An 18,993-nucleotide genomic window follows, 5' to 3' on the forward strand; every position below is an offset into this window, starting at 1 on the left:
CGTAGATGTTACCTATCTTCAGTATTGAGTGCTCTTATACACCCTCGGAAGCCAAGTGAATAACCGCCCAGCCACAAAACACTCCATCTAGGACGGGAAGGAAGAAAACAAGTACAACTCCCATCATCTACACTCTTTATACCCAAAAACAACATAAAGACCAAAACACCAGTACAACTTCAAATATCTTTCTGGGTCTTTCACTCTAGTCCAGCCAATCCCATGATATCAATACCTAACCCAGAGCCTCAACAAGACACTAAACCCAATACAGCATCACCCCCATTCATCACCCTCCAGAACGACGTAACACCTTTAAACCGCCACCAAATCCTCCTCCCGAGTCTCCAGTCCAGCCTCAGCCTTCAACAGCAAACCCTCCACATGCGCCCTCGCGCAATACACCACGACTAAACATCCCCGTCTCCTAGGCAATCGACGCCACATGATACCTCTATTCATCGTATAATTATCGCCCAGCATGTTTTGTCTTCGCAGGTAGTATGCCCCCTTCACAACCACTCTTGTCTTTCAGATCACCAAAAACTAACCATGTTGCCTCAATGCAGTTGGCTTCCTCTCCTATTCATCCCGACCAACGCCTCGCCTGCTTTCATATTTCTCTTCTTTATCTGCACCTACTTCCTCAATCGGCCATGCGTGTACTGCTCCATCCTCCTCCTTATTCTCTTCCTGACTTCGTGCAACTGGTCCGACCGATGCTTCTTCGACCTTGGCAGTAATTGGTTCCTCCCGCGTCCGATAACACCGGATGTAGCGTTTACTTCGCCATCCGGGGACCTCACGTTCAATTCGACCGTCCTCGATATGGCCAACACTACGGTCGCGGCGATCATAAAATCCGCCAGTGATGATCTAGCTGCCAGGAGGGCCGAGTGGTCGGGCTTGGGGATCGAGTGGCTTAGGAATTTACTGGGGAAGAGGGAGTGGAGGATTGATTGTATGGATATCTATATCAGGCTTTGAATAGCCTTGCGAGACCTGACCAAGGGTCGATTATACGTGGCCTAATGAGATGTATATTCCAGGCCATGCCAAGTATTCCAACTTCTTGATAGACCCTATGCAAGCATCACATAATTCATCGCTACATCACATTGAGTTTGGACAATGGGCATCACAAGCATAACGTGTCTATTCTCATCATATTGACTAAGATAGCCCCCGTAACAGGTTCCTAATTATGTACCCTTCATGCATCATTCAAACTATCATCGCACCAAAAACCACATGTGTATCCCTCATTTTCTTTCATCAAAAAACGAATGCGTCCTAGGTATATCCTTCGTAGCAACTTACATCAAGGCATATAAAGCATGGCTGCGCTTGCAAATCCTTAAAGCTCATCAGCCTCCTCCGAGTGCTCCGCAGCCTGTTCGGGGGCTTCCTCGTCAGAGCCCAAAGCCTCCGGGGCGGCGGACTCGGAAGTGGCCTCGGCCTCGATGCTGGGTTCCGCATCATCAGCCTCTTGCCCGACTTCATCAAGGGCCTCTTCGTCAGGCGACACAGTCTCCTGAGCAGGGTCCTCCTCTTCCTTTACAGACTCGGCCTCGTTAGATGGGAGGACCGTCTCCTCCGCGGGGAGTGTCTCCTCCACAGGAGCCTCACCATCGACGGGGGCGTCCGCGGCCACGAATGTATCCTCTGCCTCAGGGGCAGCACTCTCCTCAAGCTTCTCTTCTTCAACGGCCTCAGCAGCCTGCGTCTCTTGAGATGGAACCTCAGTCGCATACTCAGTAATCTTGACTGTAGCAGTCTCAACAGCTGTTACTGTCTCGACGATACGAACGATGCGCTCCTCACAGGTAGGTTGCTTCTCGGTCTCAGGCGACTCAGCGGCTGGTCCAGCCTCCAGTTCTCGCGGTGCCTCAACTCCGTGATATCCTTGAGAAGGGGCTGAGCAAGAAGCACACGGGTCGACCAATCCAGTCGAAGAGCCATCGTGGCTAGGATAGGAGTTGCCAATAGCAATCTGATTGTTGTTTACCTGCTCATATTGGGCGGCATTGTTCTGAGCAGGGGTATCCTCGACAACAATGCTTTCCTCAGGATGATAAACCTCAACATTGCGCTCCTCCTCTTCGTCCTCGACAGGATCCGCAGAAGCAGCAATCTGAGGAGCGGCTTCAGTCGCCTGGATACTGATGGCCTGTGTCACTGTCACGGTGGGCACTTCCCGATTCATAACAACAGTCTGGAAATTCCTAGGATCCTGTTGGGGTGCAGTGTTTCCACGGATAGCCAAGAGAAGAATGAGAACACTCAGCAAGCCGATCAAGATGTTCTTCTTGTCTTGCATGACTACACGAGCTGACTCGGCCAGTAGCTCTGGCAGAGTAGCGCTCTTCATTGCTTGGCGACGTTCCTCAGCGGTAGGCACTCGAGGAGCGGCATGCGCATAGTCGGGCGCGTGGTTGCCGGCGGAAGAGCGACTACGCTCAGCATAATGTTGTTCATGGTGCAATGGCTGTTGTTCGTGGAAGGATCGCTGGGATTCCTGATGATGTTCCTTGGAAGCAGGAGTATCGCCATAGATCTCCCTATACCTCTCCTCCTCTCTCCTCAGACGCTCTGCATCATCATCCTTCGAGTCGGTGGGGTCTTCGGGGGCGATAGATGACTCCTCAGCCTCCATATTGGTATCTCCAAGGTGAGAAGGCTCGGGTGTAGGTCCGATATTTCGTGCTTCTTCTGCCAGACTCCTTTCACGCTCTTCCTGAAGATGGTCGTCGATATCCTTCTCGAGCTCCTCAAATGATCGGCTCTTTTCATCATCCTGGTCCTCAGCAAAAGACTCCTCGACGTCATCGGCGGGCTCCTTCATGGACTCCTTGGTAACATCAGCCGAGTGCTCCTCAGCAGGCTGGGTGTCGTTCGCAATGTGGCTTTGGTCATGATCCTCTGTAGTTTCGTGAATAGATGCTTCACGAGCCTCCGAGACATCATGGAGAGATTCGTCATGATGAGAAGGCTCGTGGTGAGAGAGTTCGTGGTGAGAGGGCTCGTGAAGTGACTCATCGTAGGCCGATTTATCATGAACAGATTCCGCATGCAGTGACTTGTCGTAGCGAGAGTCCTCATGACGGGATGTCTCATGACGAGAAGCATCATGATTCTCCATACGTGACTTGCCTTCACTCATCTGGCTTATATCCTCCACATGGTTACGAGACTCGCCCCGTCTTCTAGACAGACGTCCTCGCTCCCTCTCCTCAAACTCCCGATGCTCCTCATCCAATCTGATGTATCTTTCCTCCTCTTCAGCTTCCCTCATCGCCAACTCTCTCTCCTGGTCAGCTTCCAGAGACACAAGCTCATGCTGCGATACAGCGTCAACAAGAGGCTCTATCTCGACATCAACCCGCTCCATCTCCTTCCAGCAAGCTTCCCAGGCACCGCCACGAATCAGACCGTTGCTGGCATACACCTTGACACGGAAGACCTTTGCACGGCCGAGTGACTCATAATTAATGTCCGACTTGCATGTCTTGCACCAGTGTGTAGGCGGTGCCTGAGAGCGACGACTTGATCGTCGCTCGTCTTCCTCTTGCTGTTGATACTCATCCTCCTCACTCTCTTCCTCCTCTGAGTCCTCTATTGTCATCTCGTTGGAGGGACCAAGATAGTGACCACACTCTAGGATACGAGCACGACGCCTCATTGGGAGGTCAAGAGCCTCAAGCAGCCTCTCCTCGAGAACCTCATAGTCGCTCTGGGGGTGAGGTAGGAGGATGCCGCGCTCGACAGTGGTATCTGCCATGCGATCTTGCAATAGTCGCCAAGCATCTCGAATAGCCTTGCACTCCTTGCTCAGATCATCGGCATCTGCATTCTCGAGCACGTCACCCCACGGCCACCGAAGCGGAAGCAATGTAACGTGAAGAAGAACAAGGGGCGGTGTAGATCGCTTAAAACGAGGCGGTGTCTTCTTAGGAGAGTACTGCTCTGAAAAGCGAGGAGAGCCAAGTCGAGATGCAGAAAGAGGTGCTCGACGGCTTGATCGAGGGGAGCCAATTGTTGAGCCTGGAGGCGATGACATCTGCATGGCCTTGACAGAAGAAGGTGATCGGAAGACAGGACGAGGGTTGCCTCGGATGGTAGGGATGAAGTCTTCCTCTTCTCTGTCATACTCTGAGAAGCCGGAAATACCAGATACACCTGAGACACGAGGCGACCTGGTCATCCGCGACATAGCATCCTGAGCCTTTCTGTTGTCAGTCTCCGAGACAGATCCCATTGAGCTGCGAGGACTTCGATCACTGAAAACGTCGTCTTCGTGCTCATGGTGGGAGCTGTTCTCAGCAGCCTCATCTACACCGCCTCTCATACCAGCGGTCGACATTTTTGGGCCAGTGCGAGTGCTGACCGACTCTGAATGAGAGATATAACCAGTATCGTCTGTTCCAGAGTAGCTATTCAGTGACTCGCGCTTCTCGTGGTTGTCAATTTGTGAAGCAATGTCACGAGCAACGCCGCTGATAGCTTCGGAGCGACCAGAGTGTCGACGGCTGGAGTATTCAGATCCTGAAGAGCCAGAGGACTCACGTCGAGAGCCTGAGCGGTCTGACTCGGTCTCAGAAAAGTGCCTCTCTTCGTTACCCCCAGTAGAGGCTTTGACGTCAGCTTCAGCAGATTTGGCCTTGTCCTCTTCGATAGGTTCGTCCTCTTTGGGGTCCTGAGCGGTGGAGTCTTCGGCAGGAATGTTGTCTGTGGGGATATCTGCGGAAGGGGTGTACTCGGTTGGAGTGTCCGCAGGCGTGTCCTCAGTGGTAATGGCGTCTTCGACAGGGGTATGATCCTCGTCGTTATCTTTTGTGTCGTCTAATGAGGGCTCTGTAGCTGTTGTGTCGGCCTCAGCTTCAGATGTAGTAGGTACAGCTTCGACTTCTTCTGACTCTGTTGCTGGCTCCTCAATTGGTTCTTCTGGCTTATCTTCAGTGTCGACTTGGGCTTTAGCTTCCTCTTTTGGTTCGGCTTCGGGCTCTGATTCGGCTTCTGAGTCGGCCTCTGAATCTGATGCCTCTTGATCAGATTGTGCCTCTTCCTTGGTCTCTCGTGGTGTTATAGTAGATTGATCTTCTTCTTTAGCTTCGACCGTAGGCTCGGCCTTTGCTTCAGATGGTGAGTCGGTGTGGTTTGTCGTATCAATGTCGTTATCAAGCTCTTGGGCTGAGTCGTTCTTTAGATCGTGGTCTGTTTCCACTTCCACCTTTGGCTCCTCGGGGGCCCTTGTATCGTTATCGTCCATAGGATCGCTCAAGCAAGATGGATCAACGTGAATCTCGAAATCGAGGTCCTCAGGCCTGTTACGTCGGGGCATCTGAGGGGAGAGCGGTCAGCGGCTTGTGCCTTTTCGTATGTGTGCCTGGAGTATTTCGCAGTGACACACACACGAACGATAAAAAAGAAAAGGGGATATTGAAGCGAGGAAGAGGAGGAAGAAGAGAGGAGAGCTCAAGGGGTCTTCCTGGAATCGTGCAGATATTAGTCTGGGAGGCGCTGTACTGTATCGCCCAGACCCAGAAGACGCTGGGCTTGTGTGGCAGCGGATGGTTGGTCGAGGACGTTGGGACTGGCCCCGGTCATTGTTTACATTTGTTGCTGGGTCGACAGCGTCTGTGGACGTTGATCCCTGAGCGTGATGTCGAGACAACGGTCAGATTCGCAAACGGAAAGTGGCTGGTTTTCATGATTGAGACTACATGTAAATTATGATTGTGTTTAATTTCTCTGGTTTCCTTTTGTCTTTGATAGTTGAATTGTAGTTCGAGCTCGCTGGTATTTTATCCCTTGCGGGAGCAAGCAATCCATAGGTAGCTCTTAGCTCTCCCTGTTAGGTAGTTAGTGGGCAAACAGAGGTGATGTCATTCCATTGGATCACACTAGGATCCATTCTGATCGACTACTGCGATGCCCAGCAACGAACAAACGAACCCTTGCTGTTGGGGGTTTATCTGCAACATTAATTACCTCAGGCCACGATTGGGTGATATACTTGCATTTTACTGCATTGCACTCTGCTCCCTCTCCCTCTCGTGACTCGAGCCTTTTTCAGCAAGTGTCACCTCCAACACTAAGTTTAGGGTAGCCAACCTCCACCCCCAGGAACGGCCCGTCGGGTCTAGGTGTGTTTCACTCACATAGATTGCCGCATTCCTCGGTCACCACAATATACACAGCATGTTCTTGTGTTGCTTTAAATGTATAAACTTGAGTGACCACCCTCAGGGAGCAAGAAAACACCGGACCAAAATTTAGGGTGTCAAAATAAATTTAGCAAAGAGTCCCCTGAGTTTAGGCTAGATTGACCTAAATACTTTCCATCGCTTAGGGTCAAGGTCCTTCGAATGTGATACCAAGTTGACCCTCTATACCCGTATCCCTATAACGAGACCGAATCTCGAGGCAATTATCACCCCTGGGCAAACCCTGAGGATCAATATTCCCCAAATGTGTTTGCCACACCGGACTCCAACACGAATCCTCGGTCCCCAAGTCCCTCCATACACACATCGGCATCCTCTTCTTTGTTGTGCAGATCGAAAACTCCGTCAGGCAGTACGGGCACATGCCATCTACCCGACTTCCAGGGTTTTTGAATGCCTCATGGACGCATATGATTAGCTCCTCGTTGAGACGACTAGGCTGCCACGTTCTTAAGAAATGGTTTATTCAGACACCAAATTCCTCACCCCAGCCCCGGCGCACGACGAAGGCTCTCCAGTTGAGTTCTGACATGGCCTGATGTGTGCAAGCTCCAAAGTACCCGAGTTTGTGGAGTCCTATCGTCCCGCCTCTCAGGGAGTTGGTGAAGGTCTGTTTGTTGAGAAGAAGATATCGACCAGATACGAGCTTGGGATGAGACTCAAAGTGGCCTACTACTCCAGACTTCTCCGAGGGGTGTATGTTGAAGCATGGTGAGAAATCAGTGTGGTATGGCTCCAGGAGACTCTTGAGAAACGACATTTGCTGGCGAGTCTTCTTTTCCAATCGGTGGTATATGAGGCTCATCCGAACATGCCTATGCCTTATCAATAAGGCTCCACGCGTGAAGTTGATGATATCATTGAATTTCCAACCTGGTTGATATCTAACTGGAGGACCTTGCGGTTGTGGGTAGAGGTCTTCCTCTTGAAATTCTCGGAAACGTAGCGTTTTTTCATCAAGCCAAGCATTAGGAAATTGCCGTATCACAAATGTCTTGTACTCCTGCTTTTGCTCAAGTGTTAATCGAGAATATGAGACTGTTCTGTACTCTAGTAATATTTTTATCCCGCGGCAGGTTGTTAGAAGACACAGCTGACTGCTTGCCGGGAGGAATGAGTGAATGATGAGCAAGATTTCGACGGGTAAGTTGAGGAAAAATGAGTCCGGGTTGTTCTTTGTCTTTGACAACTGAGACCCGTCTTCGCATATCCAGCGGCTTGACATATCCTGAATTTGAGCCATTGTGAAAGACGGGAACGCGGCTGGCTGTTGGAGTCGAGTAGAGATGAAAATTAAGAAAATAAAAGGACAGCTTAGTTGTTCTTTTTATTAAAACTGTTTAAAATATGCACTTAAAGCTTAAAAAAGAAAGTATGTAGTAGAATTTGGTTTGTAATTTGGTGAAGAGAGAGTTAAGATTGAGTGTGTAATGAAGTTTAACACACTGGCCATACTAAAGATGCCAAAGTTGTTGATTTAATAAGGTTCAGGCGTTCCAGGTCCAATCATACTCCCTGTGAGTCTCCTTGAAAACCTGAATAGCCTTGTCGTAGGCACGATGCTTAATATCCCGCTTAACCACGATATCAGGGACTGGAAAGTTTAGTGCTTGAATTCGCAAGATGGTTTGGTGACTCACCTTCCAAGTATCCATGGAATAGATCTTTCTCATGCAAGATTTCAACTCTCTGGACTTCTCTACTACCGTCCTCGTTGTTGATTCTCTCTGCGAACTCAGTCTGTTCTGCAACGAGGATATCGATACCAGGGACGACAAGAAGAATCCTCTTTGGCAACGATTCTTTTTGTGAAAGGACAGGACTAAGCCTTGGGTCTTTAGAGTGTTTTGCTCTTGCAGGTGCTGCATATGCATCGAAAAGGGGCAAAAAGACTTTTGCTGGGTCATTCTTGGGCATGTTGTCTGGATGCGGTTTCTCCCAGGGACTCAGACGGAAGTCAAGAACAGCGTAGAAAGTCGCGATGGCCTTGATAGATGTAGGAGATGGTGCCTGGCAGCTTTTCTGCTGAGTGACCGCGAAAGCCAAGTTTCCTCCGGCAGAAAAACCACTCGTGGTCATCAAAGTTGGATCTGCGCCCCAACGTTCTTCAGCGTTCTCCTGTAGCCACTTGATCGTTGCATCAGCATCGTCGACAGCTGCTGGGAAAGCATGTTCCGGCGCCACGCGATAGTCAACGTCAACAACAACGGCACCTGTCTGTTCTGATACCAGCTGATCGAAATATGCATGGCCCTCTGGCAAGCCCCCCATAAATGCGCCAGCGTGAAAGTTCACATGAAGTGGCCTGAGAGCTCTCCCCTTTCCAACACCAGCAGCCTTGAAGATCAATGCGCGGACAGAACGACCTGGTGCAATATGTAGATATTCAACGGTGTAAGAGCGATAAAAAAGACACGGTATCGTGGCGATGGAATATGTTAGGAAAGCAGCTGGTTGAAATAATAGCAACCGCCAGCGCAAGGCCCATGGTATATTGCGATAGAAGATCGCCACCAGACTGGGTCGAAACCAAGTATACAAATGGTGGATGATGCCAGGTATCATGATCAATCTTGGGTTCATTCATCAATGTCGCGATAAAACAAAGGTCAAGTTCAGGTTTGCGGCTGAAATGCAGCAGAACAAAAGAATCAAAGCTGTAAGCGGCCCAACATCGCACCGGTCTTTTATGAGGGAGAGCCAATCAACAACCACAAGCCAAGAACAAAACAGCGTCTCATATAGATTATATATGTTATATTTCAGTGATAACCTTACAGATTGAGTCCATTCTTTCGAGAGTACTACTCACGCTTCTGAGCTGACACGTCCTACTCTAGCCCCGAACAAACATATGTGTCTGCATTTAAACAAGAACAGTTTCAAAGTCAGCCACTTAATGAGGAATAAATGTACAATTTTCTGCATGCAATTTCTATCCCAGCCGCCACTCAAGCAGCTGTCAACTTACCAACATACATCCCTATCCTTGCAACTGCATTCTGGTGACCCGATGCTCGGGTGTATAAATTAAGCATAAATCAAGTGCAGATTGAAATCACAGAGGAAAAAGCAAAGTTCGGTAGCCCATCGCAGGATGCAAGACTGAGAAGATGTATAGGAAGGCAAAATATTTAATATCACCATCATTCACAAAGTCAGCTGGAAAGCCCTCGATTGAACCAACCAAATTAACAGACACAAATGACCCCAGATTCTCCATATACTCGTGTATTTTCTAGATAGACCTGTTAAGTCACCTCTCCAGCCCAAAGAGTTATAACCCAGTAGTGAACGCCATGCTACGCTATGTCAAATTCCCAATAATCAACCCCATCCGCCTAGTCGAATCATACCCTGGTTTAAAAACCGTATATCAAGGAAAGAAACGCAACAACTAAGCTCATGGTTCCTCCGCAACAGGTCGTGGAGGTTCCATAGGTGCATTTGGTTGCCTATTACCCGAGCCTCGAGTCCCCGGCCGATGGCTGTCCGTTTGACCAACGAGGTGTTCACTCGGCCCATAGAATCCATGCATCTCTTCGTTCACAATACTGAGATTACTCTGACCCAGAGAATCACTCCGTATTCGTGGTCCACCCGACTGACGCTGAGCTACGGGAGGTCGGCTCGGGACACTGGAAATACTGCCTGATGACCGTCGCCTTTCATCTCTTGGGAATACCACCGATGATGGAGAGCTTGGCAGTTCTGGTACGTACGGTGTTGCTTCTAGCTCTGCCGTAGGATGAGCACCTACCATCACTCCAGGGGAACCATCAGATCCTTCTGAAGCATTACTGTAGTGCCGAACATGGGTATACGTCCCGTGTGAATCTGTACTTGAACGGTTCCTCGTCGATCCAGTAAGTCTAGAGATATGGCTCATTCGATGTTGTTCGCCAGCAGCTACACCGCTGAAGTAATCGTCCCTGTTGCCCATTGCATCAAAACTAGCATGTCTGCTGGTGTTGCCGCTTCCTGGTACTGCGTGGTAGCCGTTCCCTCCTGGCGTAGGCTCATTAGAACTGTGATCTGCGCTAGCGAGGCCGAATGGTGAAGTTGCTGCAGAATCAGGGCCGGGGTTTCGTGGCCGGGGAGGTATCAGTGACGGATGTATTAACGGATCGATGCTTAGTTCATCAACAGCCGAATCTGCTGTCTTGTACTCTCGGGTCTGTCGAGATTGGCTATTTGAGCCGTTGGACTTGTCTGATGTTTTTGGTGTGGCGACAGCGGCAACTACTTTGTTCAGATGGCGGATAATAATAAATGCCGCCACTAACACGATAATCAAGAAAGCCACAGAGCCAGCAATAATACCAGCCAATGCGCCAGTCGAAAGGCCTCCTTTGTCGCCGTTATCATCGTCAGATGAGGTCGTTGGGCTGACCTTGGGTATCGACGAAGGGAAGTATTTTAGAACTGCCTGGTCGTTGTCTTCGCCAGCATTTACCGTCGGGAGAGCCGTAGGAGCTGTTGGTGTTTCGACGGTCACGGCTGTCGTTTTATAAGTCGTCCGCTCCCCCCCTATTGTCGTTGTAATGACCATAGTACTTGTGACAGTTACAGGATCAGATGAGTAGCACTGGTTCACGCCGCATGCCATTCCATTCGGACAGCAACCGTAGCTCAGTGATGACGGACACAAATACTGGCTAGCTGGACAATCGTATGTATATGCTGATCCGGAGGGTGGTACACAATTGTCGGCTGTCTCGCAAAGGTAACCGTCAGGACAACAGCCTCCTGCTATATGTGAGCCTTGTTCACAAACGCTTGAAATTCCCAGAATACGAACCTCCATAGACCGGAGCGCAAACATGCCAGCCTATTTTTGTTCCACACGTCGAGGGCCCCTTCGTTGTCGCTTGGCAGCTCTCTTTGGCGCAATCATAATTTTCTGGGCAACACCCTCCATCCAAACTCGAAGGGCATAGCTTCATGCTCGTCGCACATTGCGCTTCGGCTCGTTGAGCAAGGCCCGCTGACTGTGTGATTTGCGCCTCCTTCTCAATACGATGAACGCCATCATGTCTTCTGTAGTCGGCCGCCTCGACACCCAAAGCCCAAAATGCACCAACGACCGAGGCGAGGCAAAAGCTACACCCCCAGTTCCTCATCTTGTGCGATCAGGAACTGAGGGGAAATGTGACAGCGAATCGAGGGTGGCTTCGTTCAGCTGTGAGGGGCGCCGATCATGAGCAAAATGTAACTCGGATAAATGCAGCCTCTTCAGGCTGGTGGTTGTCGCAAATCAACGGATATAATCTGATTGATAATCGCGGGTTTACAACGGTCACAGATCGGTTCGAGACAAGATCGCCGTGAGGATGGTGTCGAATATTCAGCCGTTTCGCAACAAGACAGCCAAAAGTAATGATGAGAAGGAGAAAAGGAGAAATGCGTCAGACAAAATAGGAATGTTCCTACAGTCAGCAATGGAGGCCTTAGAGGCTTGTCAATAACCGGGGTCTGAAGATGCTACGCCACGAGTGAGCAGTAAATGCTTCACTTGTGCCAGACGACCTGTAGGGCTGAGCGAGAAGCCCACTGAAACCGACTGCACGGTTCGTTCTGGTTGGGCGGTCAACCCAAAAGCGCAGCACCCGTGAGATTGCAAGAAATAGCTCCTCTTAAGGTAATAATAATCGTGGGCCCAGCGTGGAGACTGTGAAAGCAGGTGGAATGAAAACGGTGAGAAGTTGCACGGCGATGAGCAATATCCTACGGATAAGCAATAATGGGCTCGACACGCGGCTCATTTTCTCTCGCGGGGGCTGCTCGAGCTGAAACCGAACAGAACATCATAGACCAAGAGCTTCAAGCCGATCGATCGGTGACAGAGCTGCAAGAGAGCACCCATATTTGCGGTATTGCATTGTGGCTCGTCATCTTCACCAATACCATCGCTCCAGTCGCAGCTGAGGCTGTGGTGCAGCTCATCGGATTCGCTGGGAACAACGCCAAGGTAGCTCAACAGCGAAGCCCCCTCGATGCTCTATTTCCATACCATCCCTCAAGACAATGCAGTGTCTCTCATCTCACGATTGGTCGGCGACGGATTTCTCAAGCTCTTAGTGGCCGACTGTGAACGGAGAGTGCATTGTTTGGGAGCATATGGTGCGCTCAAGTGCATTGGCGTTGCTACCGTGGCAGCCATTCAGCGGTGTTGTCCGTCTGACAAGTAGACAAGGCCACGAATCAAGTGTCTTATGGAGAAGGGAACCCTGTCCATAACGACAGAAGTTCATCCAAATCACCGGGGATTGGGGGCCGAGAACTTCGGGGGTGGAGGCATAATAGTAATAGAGAATAATGGAAGTCAGTTGAGAGTTGCTGACGAGGTCAAGCTACTATGAAGACAGGCACCCTTTGCTGGCACAGGTGAGAATTGCGATTGAACGAAATTCTTCAATAAATCGTGTACTGTGTAGACATCACCCCAGCTGGGCGATCATAGGCCCATTTGAAAAGTTCCGACAAGCGATGCACTTCGGCTGTCCTCGTTAAAAGCTTCCTTGCCGTGAGAGCAATATGCTGGCCAGGTTGACCGATGACCGGCTCTAAGCGGTCAACCTCTGGTAGCCTTGCGATCGTCAACTAAGGCAACTGACTTTTATCAAGCAAAATTAGCTTGGCGGTCAGAAGGGGCTTCTGCTTTAAAAATTTGATGCCTGGTTTGAGATGACTGTTGACATCGTGAGGTAGCGGCGGTTTATCCTAAAATAGAGTCTTTTAGTGAGCACGAACAGGCTGGACTTTGGTGGTAGGTGGAGACGTCATTGGAGCCGGTCTTCATCAGCAGGACGCCTAAGATGTTGCGGACCTCGGTTTTCTGAGGAAATGATCAGAGAAGAAGCATTTTCGTTAACCTTAATAACTATAAAGAACGTCATTTCTGTCAGTGCGCAAATACTCGCAACCTTCAAAGTGAATCCTCGGTGAGAAGTCCAAGACCAAACAGGGTAGTGCAGTAGTGGCTGCAGATGGCTAGGAGCCTAAGTTGACCACCCACTACGATCATAAGATTGAAGGATGGAGTAAGGTACTCGGAGAGTAGCATTATCAATCATCAGCCCAGATTGTGTAAGTGTTGACTCTTCCCCACTTCGCAAATGCTTGTTCAGAGACAAACCAAACCAAACCTCCCTAGGTCTGGCGCTCATATCATGAAGTTGGACCTCCCAAATATCGCATGGATGCTCGACAGTTGGGTATCCATACAAGACAGTAGAAAGGACCCGGCCGCTGCCCGCTGCCAAGAATCGTTAGGCCTCTCAAGGGTCCTGCGACTTTAGCTGCATGCCGGTGCTTCACCAGGCGCCACTTTCAAGACCAGACGAGAGCTATTGTGGCCCCGTGGCCAAGATGCACTCGAGCTTCACGATCGGTGGCTGCCGTTGATAAATCTTGCCCATAAGCCTCCGATTTGCTTGGCACTCTACGCTCAGACGCTGGCAATAAACTCGCCGACGGCTTCTAGAATTGGCAGGTATACCAACGCTGTGTTAACGTCGTCAACGTCGTAGCTCGTGTTGCTAAATTCATCTCCACTGATGCTGAATTGAGAGCATTGCCGATCAAAGGGCGGAATTAAGGGTCCATGAACTTTATTTGGCGGACGAATGATTCTTGCCGTTCCTGCGCAAGCGAACCGGTCATAATCGACTCAGAACCTCCCACCAGACTCGCACGCGGGGGAAGTGATCACCCCTTGTTGCGATCTTCCTGAGGATTCCCATTCTCCTGAAGAGCGTAGATCTCAGACCGATGCAGCATTTAAACGGAAGGGTTGCGGCGTCCGGCAAAGCACGCGGGGGCGGGAAGGGCATGGCGTCGGATGCTCTCAGTGGCTTGCTTGGCCTGGCAATTAGCCAGGTTTCTGGTTTGCCGCGCCTGTCAGAGCGAGTTGCCCATCACCATCTGGACCGAAAGCGGCCGAGTGGCAGCCGGATGGTGCTGAATTGGCAGTCTCATTACCCCGGATTTTCCAGCCCGCCGGGGAAAAGAATGCCAGGGCCATGTGGTTTTGGGCCGTGGTTTGCCTCTTTTGAGGATGCCATTTGGTGGCTGCAGGGACACAAGGTCGGTGCTTGACTCCGAATACTTGATTCAGTCTTGGGGAGCTGGAGAGGGTTACATTGATAACGTCCAGTTCCTCCTGGCAATTCTAGAACTCTGTCTCTGGGTGGCGTTGGATGAGAGGAGAGGAGAGGGTCGCTTTTCATGTGAAGAAAAGTCACCTGCTGTAGACGAGCGGGGGCGTGGATTTGCATTTGTTCTGCACCAAACGGGGAAAAAGACTCATACTGTAGGGTCACTGTGCGTTGCTGGAGAATAGACAGAGCAAACACAGTATAAATTCATCGGCCTTGATACCCCGATTCTCCATCCCACCGCAAAAGCTCTCCGTTACCCCCTGCAAATTCATCCCATGGTCCCATTTTCATCCCCCCAAATCTCCATGCTCTCCGCAGAACAAGGAGCAGCGGTTACAAAATTCTTCAGGGCAGATTTCTGATGCTCTCGGTGCACTTGCAGACCAGCGCCCGTAACCCCGCAAGCTAGCAAAAGGTAGCTTTGCCCAGACTCGGGCAAGTGTCGTAGCCAGGGCCAGGGATCCATGATTGTCGTGGATGCTGAAAGATCACGATGGTGTGTAGTGAGTGACGAGACTGGCAAGGAGGGACCTTCTGTTAGACGGTAGACCGAACCATGACGCCCCAGAGACGCACGAGGCATCAATTTTGATCCCTTCCATTTCTTCTTTTTCCCCTTCTTCTCCCCCCCTCACGTCTTGGGTCCTACTCATAATCCTGCTCCTGGCCTCAATCTTGCCTTTTAAACTTTGACCATTGTCTCTTGTTTGATTATATCGTCATATTTCGCCCTAGCCAACGTTCGTGACCATCTCCTGGACTACTTGTTAAATATCACTACCGATCTCCCGCCTCCGCTCCAATTTCTCCCCAGATCCTCGGCTTCTTGTGGACTTTATTTCCCCCTCTTACTTCCCCCACACGCAGATCAGTTATTCAATTCAAAATATTCAGTCGACGACTACTTTTGCTTCAACATAGCATTCAGCATCCGGTTTGTGCTGAGACTGTAAAGCTCGAAACGTCTCCCACCAATACCCGCAAAGCTCATGCGCCACCATCCCAATTCCTGGATGGAAACCGCATGATTGACTTTGTGATCCTTCGATCATCTATATTCGCCACCACATAACGGCCACGATGTTGCTGTACACCAGACTTGCACCACCCAAGGTCCCTAAGAAGCGCTCGCGCGCAGGTATGTGAATCATTCTGGAAGCATTCTGTCACACAAGCAATGCTCCTCGTTTTAACTCAAAGGACGTGCTAACTCAGACGTTTTTCTCATCGCACAGGATGCAGTTACTGGTAAGTCATTGCTTCTCTCTTCCTATATTAGCAATTAACTAATAATCTTTATAGCAAGGAAAAGGTACACAGCTCACTCTACATGTACAGTGGACATGATACTGACTAGCTACTACAGAAAAAGAAATGTGACGAGATTCGACCTGCATGCGCCCGATGCCAAGAACGTGGCCAGGAGTGCAATTACGAACCTGTCCGACCTCGTCAGAGGCGTAAGCGTGAAGCAACTGTTCCCTGCTCGCCATTTGACACAAACTCCTCGTCGAGCTCGGACAGGGCAACTCATGTTTTGGATATCCATGCTACCTCCGAATGGAACGACGATGCGCATGATGGATCAGCTGACGAGGACTCACTCGACGACACTCCTGTTACGACACAGGCACCAACGCTCAACACTTCTCTCGTCAATCGTACCGCCAGCATATCCACAAATGACCCTACAGACTGGGCGACCACGGACCTTCCAATAATTTCACCTCTTGACTCTGTCGATTTCCAATTGCCCCCGTTCGATGATTCCAAGTATGTCGTTCAACATATTGAGAACGGAGAGGAGGATATTGAAGAGATTGTTCGCCGGGAGTCCATCACCATCAATATTCCGACAACAACGTATGCCAGCACATACGCAGCCGCATACGCTACCCCTAGCCCTTCGCTGGCTATGATCGCGCCTATTCCTACACAATCCCCTCGACTTGAGTTCTGCGCTCCGGTATTCACAGAGTTCTCCGAACGTACGAACCGTCGTGCCCTTGTCGACCATTTCTGCAACGTTTTGTCGCATCTCATCGTCTTCCGCGAAGAGAGTGGCAATCCTTTCCAGCAGCTTGTGCTTCCCTTGTGCCATGAGAGCCCTGCCGTCACCAACGCTGTTTATGCTTTAGCGAGTGCTCATCTCGAGTACCGTGGGGTTGAAAATGACGAGAAGAGTGTCTATTTTCACAACAGAGCTATTCAGGGTCTGGCGCGGTTGATTCAGAAGGGCTCGGGCGCAAACCGAAATGAGTTGTTAGCTGCTATCATGCTTTTAGTGTATTATGAAGTGGTAAGTCGATCAATCGATCGAATGTCTAGCAGTGTAACTGACGCCTTGTAGCTGGTACAAAAGGGTCGATCCAATATCGTGGATGGCCATCTCAAAGGCGCCATGACCATCATGAGCAACAATGGAACTGCCACTGATCCCACTGGTGTTTTCTTGGAGCGGGTAAGTTTTCAACTGGATCAATGAGCAACTTGCTGACGATTTTCAGGCATTCCGTTTCTACGATGTTATTGCAGCACTGTCCTTTGGTACTGCTCCTCTCTCTAGTGCTCCCGGCACAAATTATCTTACACCTTTCCCTCCTCTCGATTCTTGTGGCGCTACATCTCCCTTGGGCAGTGTCGACACTCTGCTGGGCATGGCCACCTCCTTATGGCCAATCATCCATCGGCTTTCCAACCTCTTGGCACTCAAGGATCAGCTTGATGTTGCTGTTGCAAACGAAGAGGTTTCCAAGGTTGCTGTTCTCCGAACGGAATTTGAGACGTCTGCAACGGCTATCGAGGCGGCGTTGGAGGACTGGCATCCTGCCGTCCCCGAAAACTCTGTTCTGAACCAAAATCCAGAGGAACTGAGCCCTGAGCAAACTGCAGAAAGGAGCCGACTCCAGAGTATTCTTAGCAACGCTTTGTCTTATCGTCACTCTGCGTTCGTCTACCTTTACCGGACAATTTACAGCTACCCGAGGAGACACCCGCTCGTACAGCGCCATGCTCATATCAGTCTGACCCATTGTGTCGGAACAGTCAGCAATACTGGCCCTATGAGTGCTCTTCTCTGGCCACTGTTTGTTGCTGCTTGTGAGGCCATTACACTAGCTGATCGTGAACTTGCCCGACAGGCATTCATTGCTATCAACCGCCGGCAAGGCATGACAAATATTGATCGTGCATGGACTATCGCGCAAGAAGTCTGGCGACGTGCGGACAAGGCCGATATGTTGCAGCAGCAAGAAGAGGCGATGATGATGGGTGTCAGGAGTGGTGGTGATCTCTGGAGAAGAGTGAGTGCAGATATGGGCGTAACCATCGTTTTTGGATAGGAAAGGAAAGGAAAATACGGACGAGTCATATGATAGCGACAACAGCGAACTGGCGATACCCGTTCAGCAATCATTCACAGCTGGATATTATTGGAGTTGAAAAGGAATGGGAAGCGTAGTGATATATACATTTGGGATGGCTGGGAGCACTTGGAATTGTAGAGGCGGCACTATACGGTGATTTTAGGGACGGTTATCTGAATGGAAGTCGACTGTATCTGTATGGCATATATGACCGTGATGAGATGTATTTTATAATGGAACATGAAGAGAATATGTGGATATTGACGGCTACCTGTCTGTTTGCTTATACCCACTTGAAGTCCTAGAGCACCATGGATGATATGCCTGTTTAGTGGACCTCGCTATCATTCGCCACTCGTTCAACAGATTTGTGAGCTCTGTTTCATCGGGCGATGATGCTGCGGGCAGTGCATAATGATCTGCATGAGCTTGGCATTGGCGTTGGAAGGCCATCAAGATGTAGATATATTCCAAAAGGGTGAGGAGTGGTGTTTGAGTCTCTACGCAGCCGGGTACGAGTACAAGTGCGCGACTGGAAACTGACAAACCATGATTGAAAATGGCTTCCCCGCATTCTGGGACCAAAGTTAATTAATAACTCCGGTTTCTTGGCTTTATCCATGTTACGGACCGGCTTATTCGGGATGGCTGTCTGTCGGATCATGGGATTGACAACTGTCTAGCGGCGTGGGGTGAACTCTCATCACTCAAGATGAAACAATTAGATGGTCTGTCACCAACCTGCAGTCAATTCGCTTAGAGAGCAGGCAGAACTTGGAAGCGAATGGTTGATATACGAGGAATCCAATTATACAACGCATGCAACTAGGTTAGAAGACAAAGCCCCATCTGTAAGAATGCATAGGTGAGACACAATATGCAAAGCACAAGAGCATCATCGTGGTCCTGGGAGGGGGCTGAACAAGGCGGCAAGCGGGCCGTTACGTTGGTTCTCACTAACAAGGTTGGGGGCGACGGCTAGAAAAGGGGAACAGGGACAGGAGGAAGAGGAGTTGGACGAGGAGGATTGGACGAGATGAATCCGTGGGAAAGGGCTGAGGATGAATGGGAGTGGGATGACGGAGGGAAAAGAGGAGAGACTGAGGTACGAGAGAGGGATCAAGGCTAATGGTAGGTATTTATTGCCACTGATGTGACGATGTTTGGTTTTTTTTTATGCCCAGTTTTGTTGTGTTGCATTGGCTCCTTATTTTCGCTTCAGATAGAGCCTCTCCTTTT

At 50.0% G+C, this 18,993-nt stretch overlaps 6 protein-coding genes across 6 annotated transcripts; 2 read left to right on the forward strand and 4 right to left on the reverse strand.

Moving 5' to 3' along the window:
- Positions 1-552: 552 nt before the first annotated feature.
- FPRO_00267 (uncharacterized protein) lies at positions 553-987 on the forward strand (the record flags this gene model as incomplete). The annotated part of the gene is made up of 1 exon (XM_031225580.1): positions 553-987. The coding sequence occupies one exon, from the start codon at positions 553-555 to the stop codon at positions 985-987; it is 435 nt and encodes a 144-aa protein (XP_031076203.1).
- A 370-nt stretch (positions 988-1,357) lies between these two features.
- FPRO_00266 (uncharacterized protein) lies at positions 1,358-5,341 on the reverse strand (the record flags this gene model as incomplete). The annotated part of the gene is made up of 1 exon (XM_031225581.1): positions 1,358-5,341. The coding sequence occupies one exon, from the start codon at positions 5,339-5,341 to the stop codon at positions 1,358-1,360; it is 3,984 nt and encodes a 1,327-aa protein (XP_031076204.1).
- Positions 5,342-6,693: 1,352 nt separating this feature from the next.
- FPRO_00265 (uncharacterized protein) lies at positions 6,694-7,470 on the reverse strand (the record flags this gene model as incomplete). Its single annotated transcript, XM_031225582.1, has 1 exon — positions 6,694-7,470. The coding sequence occupies one exon, from the start codon at positions 7,468-7,470 to the stop codon at positions 6,694-6,696; it is 777 nt and encodes a 258-aa protein (XP_031076205.1).
- A 244-nt stretch (positions 7,471-7,714) lies between these two features.
- On the reverse strand, positions 7,715-8,792 carry FPRO_00264 (uncharacterized protein; the record flags this gene model as incomplete). The annotated part of the gene is made up of 2 exons (XM_031225584.1): positions 7,715-7,821; positions 7,868-8,792. 2 exons carry the CDS (start codon positions 8,790-8,792, stop codon positions 7,715-7,717), a joined length of 1,032 nt encoding a protein of 343 aa, XP_031076206.1.
- An 838-nt stretch (positions 8,793-9,630) lies between these two features.
- FPRO_00263 (uncharacterized protein) lies at positions 9,631-11,350 on the reverse strand (the record flags this gene model as incomplete). Its single annotated transcript, XM_031225585.1, has 2 exons — positions 9,631-10,976; positions 11,029-11,350. The coding sequence occupies 2 exons, from the start codon at positions 11,348-11,350 to the stop codon at positions 9,631-9,633; spliced, it is 1,668 nt and encodes a 555-aa protein (XP_031076207.1).
- Positions 11,351-15,469: 4,119 nt separating this feature from the next.
- Positions 15,470-17,730, forward strand: FPRO_00262 (uncharacterized protein; the record flags this gene model as incomplete). Its single annotated transcript, XM_031225586.1, has 6 exons — positions 15,470-15,527; positions 15,625-15,637; positions 15,692-15,701; positions 15,756-16,688; positions 16,740-16,850; positions 16,897-17,730. The coding sequence occupies 6 exons, from the start codon at positions 15,470-15,472 to the stop codon at positions 17,728-17,730; spliced, it is 1,959 nt and encodes a 652-aa protein (XP_031076208.1).
- Between the last annotated feature and the right edge of the window lie 1,263 nt (positions 17,731-18,993).

This window comes from Fusarium proliferatum, assembly GCF_900067095.1.
Source record: "Fusarium proliferatum ET1 genome assembly, contig: FPRO_scaffold001, whole genome shotgun sequence".
NCBI classification, from domain to species: Eukaryota; Fungi; Ascomycota; class Sordariomycetes; order Hypocreales; family Nectriaceae; genus Fusarium; species Fusarium proliferatum.